Raw genomic sequence first — 9,449 nt, forward strand, 5'->3', positions numbered from 1 at the left:
CCACTGGGAGCTACTTCTCGCATCCCATCCCACCCCGTCCTATGATACCCTGACTTGAGAGCCTTGTTAAACTCCCCGAATCCCATTCGCGAGCGCGTAAGAGAGGGGCCAATTTTGAGATATGAAAATCTGTATCTGCGCATCCAGTTATTGTTCGAGTATGCTTCGATTGTCAGCTCCGACCTGAGGGGGCTTGGGGCTGAATAACAAATTCAAGGAGCAGCGTAAGACAGCGTATCAGCCTCGCATAGATAAAACAAGAAATGAGCTTCTTCAAGTTTTATATAAATCCTACTGTCAGTGCTCGAGATACCTTAAAGCCGACACCCTCATCCACATAGTTAGCTAGCATAATCAAACCGGGCAAGATTGATCAACCAATATTTATAGCACACTCAACATCCCATCGCGATCCCCATCGCCATGTCCCAACCCAATTCCCTCAAAGTACTCCTCCTCCCCTTTCCAGGCTTCGACACCTTGGACCTCTATGCTCCAATCGAGGTCCTGGGCAAGGGTGCAGCCATCGGTGGGCTTGAGATAACCTTTGAAATCGCCACAATCGCCCAACCAACTCTCAGCGCGGAGAAAGTCCCTGTCTATCGTACCCTCAGCATTTCCCAGGCGATGATGCAGCTCGACCAGTATGAGATCGTTATCCAGCCTGGCGCCGGCATTTCCAAAATAGAAAAGTATCTAGAAACTCCAGAGCTACTTGGACTAGACCCATCCAGCGTGAGGGAGCATCTGCAACTGCTCCTGACTTTTTCGCAAATGACTACGCCATCTCCGCGAGGCTGTAAGCGCGTGTTCCTGTCAATATGCACTGGGGCGCTAGTGGCGGGGTTAGCAGGGGTATTCAGCAACATGGTCGTCACTACCCATTATGAGGGTCTTGAAAAGTTGGGAGAGTATTGTAGGATGGCGGGTCAAGGAACAGTTATTGAGCCCGATATAGGCAACGGGGGTTATGAAGGCTACTCGAATGCGCAGCAGCATTCGTGGAGGTGGGTCACTGTAAACCGACCCGGGTTTGGAGTAAACGTTATCAGCTCAGGAGGGATTAGCTGCGGGCTTGACGCATCATTGTACTTGTTGAGCGAGCTGGAGGTGATAAAGGATGGGCAGCGAGAGAAGGTTGGAATTGCGAAGGCACACAGGTGCGCGCGGATTATGGAGTATGCATGGCGGTGGGCTTAGTAGATTTCACATCTGCGGTTTCCTGTCCTGAACGTCCCTGTTTTCCATTGTCTTCAGGTCCTATCACTCTAATTCTTTCTGGATGGAAATATCAGGGGCCGGCGGAGGAAGAGCGAAAGGGCTGCCAACAGATTTTTGAATTGGAGAATAGTCATGTTAGTTAAATAATTAATTCAGACATTGATATCGATATAAACACACCAAGCTCCTGAATCCTTAATTCTTTCAAGAGACAACTTGCGGATGATTAAGATTTCAGTTGTGTCTTGGCTGCTTATTTATTTCTCTCTTGCATATCGAGAAGTTGGCATAACTGGGCAACCTCAGCTCGTCCACATTCAACGTTACCCCTACGATGTATGTACATAATCAATCGAACCCACCTCTCATAAATTTCAGCAAAGTCCTTGCCGCCGTTTCCTGATTCATTTCATACCCCTCTTTCCAATTGGTTGGCTTTTTATCCGTCAGCACAGAGAGATCTACAGGCTCCGATAGATTAGTTGGCGTTAGCTGCGCCATCAAGGTGCTGAGTTTGATTCGGTCCTCAAGGCACTTTCTCCTATCTCTCAAAGATTCCCATGCTGCATCTGAATAGGGAACTCCGGCACTTTGGAATAGGGGAACCATGGCCTCAAAACAATCCAGTTTCGATAAGCTAGCCATATCCAAAGACGATGACTTCTCAAAGTCCGAGAGCTGTTTGCTAAAGGCAAATTGCGCTAGAGCCAAGGGAGTACTTTCCCCGTTTTCACATTGCTGATTATACTCTGTATCGGGCAACCCTAAGTCCTCTCTATCACTTTCATTTAACTGATCTACGCGCATTGGGATTTCCGTATCAGCCCTATGAGCTAAAAGAGCAGTTACCATTTCTAGATTTCCTGCAACACTGGCTATACAAAGCGCGGTGCCTAGGATCGGATGAACAGAGTTAATATGCTCTGCAGTATGGAAAGCTGTAAGAACCGCTTGAATAACCCTGGAGGAAACTTGAGACCTGTCGTTTATCACGTTGAAGGGACAAAGCGCGAGGGTATGTAGAGCCGTGAGCTTTCGCTTCTTGTTGACTATGAAATCCACTTTAATGGCAGGCTGTTTATATTAGTTCCCATCAATATACTAGAAACTTGATAGAAATACTCACGTTATTAGAATTGGCATCTAGTTTACGAAAGATATAAGCCAGTGATTGCAAGGTGGCTTCCGTATGCATCAGAAGTAGTTCACCAAGGACAGTGACCCACTCTTCTCCTTTGTCAGACTGATACAATGCATTGATATCAGCACCGTTCTCCAGAAGCAGATCGGAGAGGTCGAAGTAGCGATTTTTGATCGCCAGCGCTAAACTTGATGGACTTCCATCTGGTAATGGTTCGATAGCCATCCCTGACCGGATAAGATACTCTGCTATAAAGGTTCCATTATGAGATGTTCGTGGACGGCTAGCAGATATCTGGAGCAAAGAGAACTGTCTTCCATTATAACCGGTGCGTTTTACTCCCGTTAGTGCGCCACGGTTGACTAGAAGTCGGAAAATGGCTTCATGGTTCATCAAAACTGCCTCCTCGATAGGTCGGTGGCCAGGAGAGCCGTTTGCACTATGTCCTAGCTCCAACAGTGCCTCCACAATATCGTAATTTCCTAGCTTTATTTCCTGACATAACTGCATGCCCTCCATTAGTTTCCCGGAATCTAGACTTCTCCAATCCCGAAGTCTTTCGTGTCTTCGGTGTAAGATCTGAAGCGTCTGAAGCATCCACTGCTGATAATTAGAACCGCAACGAACCAACCTGCTTTGTAAAGTAGTTGGATCAAATGGAGTTATTCGTTTTTCATGAGCAGCTCGAAGCATGCCGATCTCGTCAAATATTGGCGTCTTTTCTAGAAGCACTTGGTCGATGAATAGGAGCAATACTTCCAGAATATGAGGAAGAGTAAGTACAGCCGCTAGCTCCGTGGGGGATTTGACATTAATGTTGTTTTCATGTCCCACTTTGGCTAAGGGATTTGCGCCGAGTTCAAGGAGGACTCTTACAGCAGGAAGGCTCCTCATCAACACAGCCCTCCCTAGCGGTGTTGTTACAATGCCAAAATTGTCCTCCCAGTCAGCATTTATCATTCTAACGTCTTTTCGCATTGTACCACTGGAATGTTCTATATTAGCGCCGGCATCTACTAAGGCTTTTGCAAGAGGTCCCATTTTTTCAGGAGTGAAGCTACAAAGCCAGTGCAAAGGAGCTTCTTCACCGTATTTTGTTCCCCCTCCATTGGCACCGCATCCAACGAGATACATGGCACAGTCAAAGTGGCCACTGCGACAAGCACATGTAAGAGGTGATTCAGCCAAGGATTTATTTGGTAGGTCAATGCTGCACAAATACGTTTCAACCATGTACTTCAGCGCTCTCAATTTTCCGAGAATTGCAGCAAAATGTAGGAGACCGTGGCCCTTGTGGTTAACAAAAATTTTATCAAACTCAGATTCTTCGGCTGTTGTGAACTCTGCTTTCTGGTTCTTCCCGAAAAAATTCAAAAAAGGACGTGAAAGATTCTTCCGCAAACAGGAATTATATTTCGTTCCAAGTTCATCCTTGATCTGACCTTCAAGGATCGAAATATCATCCAGATCGTAACATCGGCGTAATTTTCTAGGGACAAAGTGAGGCATTCCGACCCCGCCAGCTACAGTTCTCCTGACCCAATCCGCCTCTGTCATCATACTTTCCCATCGTACACGTTCATCTGTATTGGCTAGTTGCTCAATTATTTTTCTTCCGTCCTCAAGACAGTTTTGATGACCTCTTATAATGCCCCATCGAATGTACTCTTGTAGCTCATCCAGCGTAAGAGATATCGGCACAGAAAGCGCGGTGCTAACGCGCAATAACCAAGCCATCGCCCAGTAGTCGACATCACCCTGATCACCAGCATCGGCAGATTCCTGTAGCCAATGACACGCTTGTTTACCGTCAAATGTTACTCCAAATCCAGATAGGTAGCATTGAAACAGGTAATATGCAGCTTTCCACGGCTGTAGGCCATCAGAGGTTCCTGTTCTGTTTTTTCGAGCTGCCTCCCTGAAATCGTCGACAATCTGCTGCTGTTGAACCCAGTCAAGAATTTCCTTTAATTTCTCAGGTTCGAATAAAAATTCCCCTATATCTGGATGTGACAGCTTCTGTCGATAGCCCGGGGTATTTCTTTGGCAATCATAATCGTTACCTAAGTTCCCAAGAAAGAAGCCAATGTTGTCAGCGGTCATACCGTGCGACCCCGGCGGTTCAGTACCCTCGATATCATCCCTCTCATCATTCGCAGCAGCGACTTTCTGAAGAAATGAATCTATTTTGTTAATGTGCATGCCTCTCAGTGCTGACTGTGCTCGAGAGAGACACCTATCCTTTGGTTCGACCAGGATTGTTTGCGCTAACACATACAAGATCAATTCCAGCGCGCGATCACTGATCCCATTGTTCGAAGAATAGCTCTGAATACTGCACACTGCTTTTAGAAGGATTTCATCGCTGAGTTTCAGCTCCTGGATTAATGTCTCAGAAGACTCCGTTGGCTTGGAATCTAGTCCCAACTCCGTTGCGATACTTTTTCCGTCGATAAAGCTTCTCCACACCAGCAGCCCGAAGGAGTAAACATCCGTCTGCTTTATTCCGTCAGCAGAGAGTCGCTGTGAAGATTCGGGTGCCTGGTACGGGTAGGTTCCCATAGATAGACATGACAAGTCACGTTGGCCAATGTCCATTACCGCTCCACCAAAATCTGCCAGTTTTGCAGTGTATGGCTGGCCATCTGGTATGTCATAGTTGTTGGCAAAAATAAGGATATTTTCATGTTTCAGATCTCCATGGATGATTCCGCACGCGTGAAGAATTGCAAGCCCACGAGCAACATCATGGCAAAGTTTCTGTTTAATGGCAAAAGGCAGCGGAGGATTGTAGACCTGGACATCACGAAATGAACCGAATGTAGCATATTCGATAATGATCTTCGGATATGCAGAGTCTGATTCAGCGGACGAGCCCCATCCGAGTCCCAACAAATGGACAATGTTGGGATGGTATCGTAGCGGTTTATGCAACAGCGCACGCAGTTCAAGAGCTACATCGCTCCAATTGTTCCGTCTGTTGCTAGAACTCGTTTATCAGTTAATGTCTAGACTCAAGAAAACGTAAGGCTAAATAAATCATCACTACCAACCGTAATTGGGGCCTTTCGCGCACACTCTTTATCGCAATATATTGTCCCCATTTAGAGAATCGTTGAGACAAGGATACATCATGCTGATGAACTCCAGCTAGCCATTCAGCACGCTCTACGATGAAAGAAGCACCTGATCCAATTTTATGCCTGGATAACGATTTGATCCTGTTGTTGTCATCGACAAATATCGAGTTATCCGTGCGAAGTTCATTTTGTAAATATGAAGCATGGCATATGAAAGATGCAAGACTTCCCTGAGGCGACCATTCTGAGTCCTGCGAGGGGTTTGAATTGTGCACCTCTGCATCGGGTAGAGCAGGGTCGGGAGCCCCCGTAACCTCCGACTCGAAAGCAGATGGGTAGAGTAATGTTGTCATGATAGCCTCATGGAGTGTATCCAATTCATGTCACCAAGCACCAGCACATGAGATACCAGAGAATTGTTATCAGTTCCAGTCGTTCTTGTCATTCTCCCACTCAATGTTGAATTGGGGGACCTCAGAATGCGGTTTTACCCCTCCAAAGTATTCAGCCTCGAGATAATGCGCAATAAAGCCACTCCAAGCCCTCTCGCTTACGACCAGTCCAGCAGTCCAGCAGTGCATGGGTGGCATACTGCGTACATGCCAGATACCATTGTGGCCACCCAGACCAGTGAAAGTCCTCGTACATGGATGCCCTCAATTTTCTTTTCTTTTTTTTCACCCGCGTGATAGAAATACGCACGGATCTGGTCTGGCCAGCGCGAGTCACAAATAAGAGGTTTTGTTCGCGCTTGGCGAAGCCAAGGCTGAAACGCATCCAGAGAGATGGACAGAGAACTTATCAAATGTTGACCATCTCCTGAAAATGTATGGAGGTATGGATAAATGCAATTGAAGTGAGGTTGAACGTTTGATGTCGAATTAAGGTTGCCGGACCCTGATCCAGAGTTAACGTCATACATAATCACCTAATATTTATCGCTTATATTTCGTTCCCATTGACAATGCTCGACCCAGGAGCCATCATTGCATTAACTCTCCTCGCATATCAAGGGGCTGACCATGCATGGCATATATTCCAAGATGCCCTACACTACTCTTCAGACTCAGAAGACTTACTTCTCCAACTTGAACTTGAACGGTTCCGCTTCCAAACATGGGCAAAAAATGCCGGGCTCGCAGAGGGCGGGCTCTCTCCAGGCTTGCTTCCAATATATGAAATTGTGGAAAGAACACTGCAAGTAATTGGTGAACTATTCAAAAATGCCGATGAGCTACGTGATAGGTATGGTCTCTGTGCCTCACGGTCTGAAGCGGTGGAGCTGGACAAAGTCAAGCGATTCATCAGCAAGATGAGAAAATCAATTCGAGCGAGTGGCATTAAACTCGATTTTGGAGCAGAAACTGAAGCAAGAAATGAAATTGAGCAGCCGTGTGAATCTGAGGCAGGTCGGTTTATCGGACGGGCAAAACGCTTGCGATGGGCTGTTCAGGATAGGAAGCAGTTCCGGAAACTGATAGCCGATCTCGAATCATACGTTGCAAAGCTCAGCCAACTACTTTCGGAAACGCAGCAAAGATCTGTAATAGACGATCAGAAAAGAATTGATATTGTCTTTGTGGGGAATGCCAATGATGATGGGTCTCTTCAGTGGATCCGAGATGCTCTTGGACAAGAGCCACAAACTTCATCGATCCGTGCGTTGGTGGAGCGAAAAGCATTGGTTGATGGGCGGCCCGCAGGGCCACACTCCTGTTCAGCAGCTCTCATCCCTTTGATGATGACGGAATTTTCGACCCCTGCTGGATATCAGACGCAGAATCGTTTCGTGGCTAAAAGTATCCAGTCCGGCGACTATGTCCTTCTAGAAAAGAAGTCCTATGATAGCGATATATCCATGCAAGACAAGCACATCCTAACGATGAGAGTGAACCGCCTCGTTCTCCTGCTAAGTGCAACCAAGTCTCCAGATTTTCAAACCTTACAAGCAATTGGGCTTATTCTCGATCCGACAAATCATTGCTGGTGGATAGTCTTTAAATTCCCAACAACGATCATACCAGCAATTATCCCGACCACGGTCTCGATTCGACCAGTATCGCTTCTTTCTCTGCTGGAATCGAAGCTGCGACCATCACTGGAAACTCGCTTTCGCCTCGCCAGCAAGCTTGCCATTACACTGTCTGAGCTCTATAGCAGCAGCTGGCTACATAAAAATATACGCAGCGAAAATATCATTTTCCCGGCCCTGTATGAAATGAAACCTAATCAAAAAAAGGAACAATGGCCGCTCGTCACCGACTCTAGTCTGCTTTTATCACCACTAGTTGCAGGTTTCAATTACTCTCGACAAGAGAAAGAGACACAAACAATCGACAAAAACCGGTTCCATGACGATATCAGGCCAGTGATCTACAGGCACCCGAACTACCAAGGTGATGCGGCCCAGGGATACCGGATTGATTACGATATCTACTCTTTTGGACTCGTGTTGGCAGAGATCGCGTGGTGGGCGCCTCTCTCGTCATTCCTAGATGCGAAGTTGTCCAATGATTCTGCATCATCGACAAAGAACCGTGTTTCAAACACTACAACTACAGCTCCAGCTACTAGCACCTCCGCTACCTCAGTTCAACTTTCTTCCACTATGAAACGGTTCCAGCATCCCGAAGCGCTGGAGCTGCAAAGGCGTGTGACCTCGCGAACGAACCGTGAGTTACCTTTTCGAGTTGGCACGGCATATTTTGATGTCGTGAAATGGTGCTTGGGCTTCGCTGATCGGCATAATGACGTCGACGGCACCATAGACGGGAGAGCTACGGCTGATACCGTTGCTGCCACTACTGCAAGTGAGGGCTTTAATGATTGGCACCCAGCATTGGAGTTTTATAACCGGGTTGTTGTACCGCTCAAGCAGCTTGCCAACTGACTGATGCATGTAGATTACATGCGTGTAGTTTTGATGACGTCACATCAAGGGGGGTTTTCGGCCATGTATCGTAGCGTCGATGAGTCTGTAAACCCGCCCTACTTTTATGGTTCTTCCAAGTGTGCAGGGAAATGAAGGATACAAGGTCGTCATTGATTGACTGGAAGTGTAATGAGCTTATTGAGTAAATGGGTTAGCTAGTAGATGTAGCTGGGTGAAACTGACATTTTTGCTAGGATGTGATATATTGAATGGTTTGAGAAACTATTGGCCTTTAGATAACGTGCAAGTATTCCTATTTTGCGATTTTTTATTTGCTTGGCTTGTCAATCTGAGCTCAGGAAATGGATTGGCGAATCCTTGTTGGTGATTACTGCTGACCATGGTTGTAACCCTGACGAGTGGAGTTTAGCGATCATGGTAAGGTTCACCCAACATCAATTATGCGCTAATCCCTCTCCATTCTTCCCCGGAATTGCTGAACAAGTTCCATATATCCGAGACTCCATAAAACCACTTCCGTCCGACAATATATGTACGCACTGCATTGTTGAGGGGAGGGGAACCGTAGACGGCGAAAAGAAAAGCATCGAGAACGGGCTATATGTAACGCTACAAGCTATGATATGAAATCAAAGAAGAGACAAACAACCGAGAGAGCGCTCAGACATGTTTTGTTGGGAGATAACACTATGGGAACTAAAATTGAAAATGCGTGCCAAAGTGTCAAAGAAAGCGAAATAAGTCCGTCGTAGACCTGTAGCGCAGTGACATACCCCCATAGCCAACACCAATGTTGCTCCTAGAAATTCTGTGGGACCAAGCACGAGTGGACAATGTCCTTGAAGCTCTTAAGGAGCAGAGCATCACCAAAAACGGGAAATCACGGCAATGACAAGGAGAAGATGAGGCAAAGTGGCGTGGTGTACCACGGACGGTAACAGTGTTGGCAAATAAATTGGTGAGGACGTATCCAATTCCCATGTTTCGCACATCAGACATCTCAGATGACATCATTCCCTCCAGAGATGCTCTTTCTTTCCAGAGCTTTAATAATGTCTTTGATGACTTCAAGATGAAGGCATCGAAATTTTGTTTGTTGTGGCGGACTGGACCC

The 9,449-nt window shown here is 46.6% G+C and overlaps 3 protein-coding genes across 3 annotated transcripts; 2 read left to right on the forward strand and 1 right to left on the reverse strand.

The window, feature by feature from the left end:
- Positions 1-423: 423 nt before the first annotated feature.
- Positions 424-1,200, forward strand: HCAG_00512 (predicted protein; the record flags this gene model as incomplete). The annotated part of the gene is made up of 2 exons (XM_001543416.1): positions 424-799; positions 839-1,200. 2 exons carry the CDS (start codon positions 424-426, stop codon positions 1,198-1,200), a joined length of 738 nt encoding a protein of 245 aa, XP_001543466.1.
- Positions 1,201-1,455: 255 nt separating this feature from the next.
- On the reverse strand, positions 1,456-5,795 carry HCAG_00513 (predicted protein; the record flags this gene model as incomplete). Its single annotated transcript, XM_001543417.1, has 6 exons — positions 1,456-1,550; positions 1,584-2,270; positions 2,344-2,848; positions 2,990-4,425; positions 4,468-5,345; positions 5,416-5,795. 6 exons carry the CDS (start codon positions 5,793-5,795, stop codon positions 1,456-1,458), a joined length of 3,981 nt encoding a protein of 1,326 aa, XP_001543467.1.
- Positions 5,796-6,406: 611 nt separating this feature from the next.
- Positions 6,407-8,332, forward strand: HCAG_00514 (predicted protein; the record flags this gene model as incomplete). Its single annotated transcript, XM_001543418.1, has 1 exon — positions 6,407-8,332. One exon carries the CDS (start codon positions 6,407-6,409, stop codon positions 8,330-8,332), a length of 1,926 nt encoding a protein of 641 aa, XP_001543468.1.
- Positions 8,333-9,449: the final 1,117 nt, after the last annotated feature.

This window comes from Histoplasma capsulatum, genomic scaffold, assembly GCF_000149585.1.
Source record: "Histoplasma capsulatum NAm1 scaffold_1 genomic scaffold, whole genome shotgun sequence".
In the NCBI taxonomy this organism is placed as follows: domain Eukaryota; kingdom Fungi; phylum Ascomycota; class Eurotiomycetes; order Onygenales; family Ajellomycetaceae; genus Histoplasma; species Histoplasma mississippiense.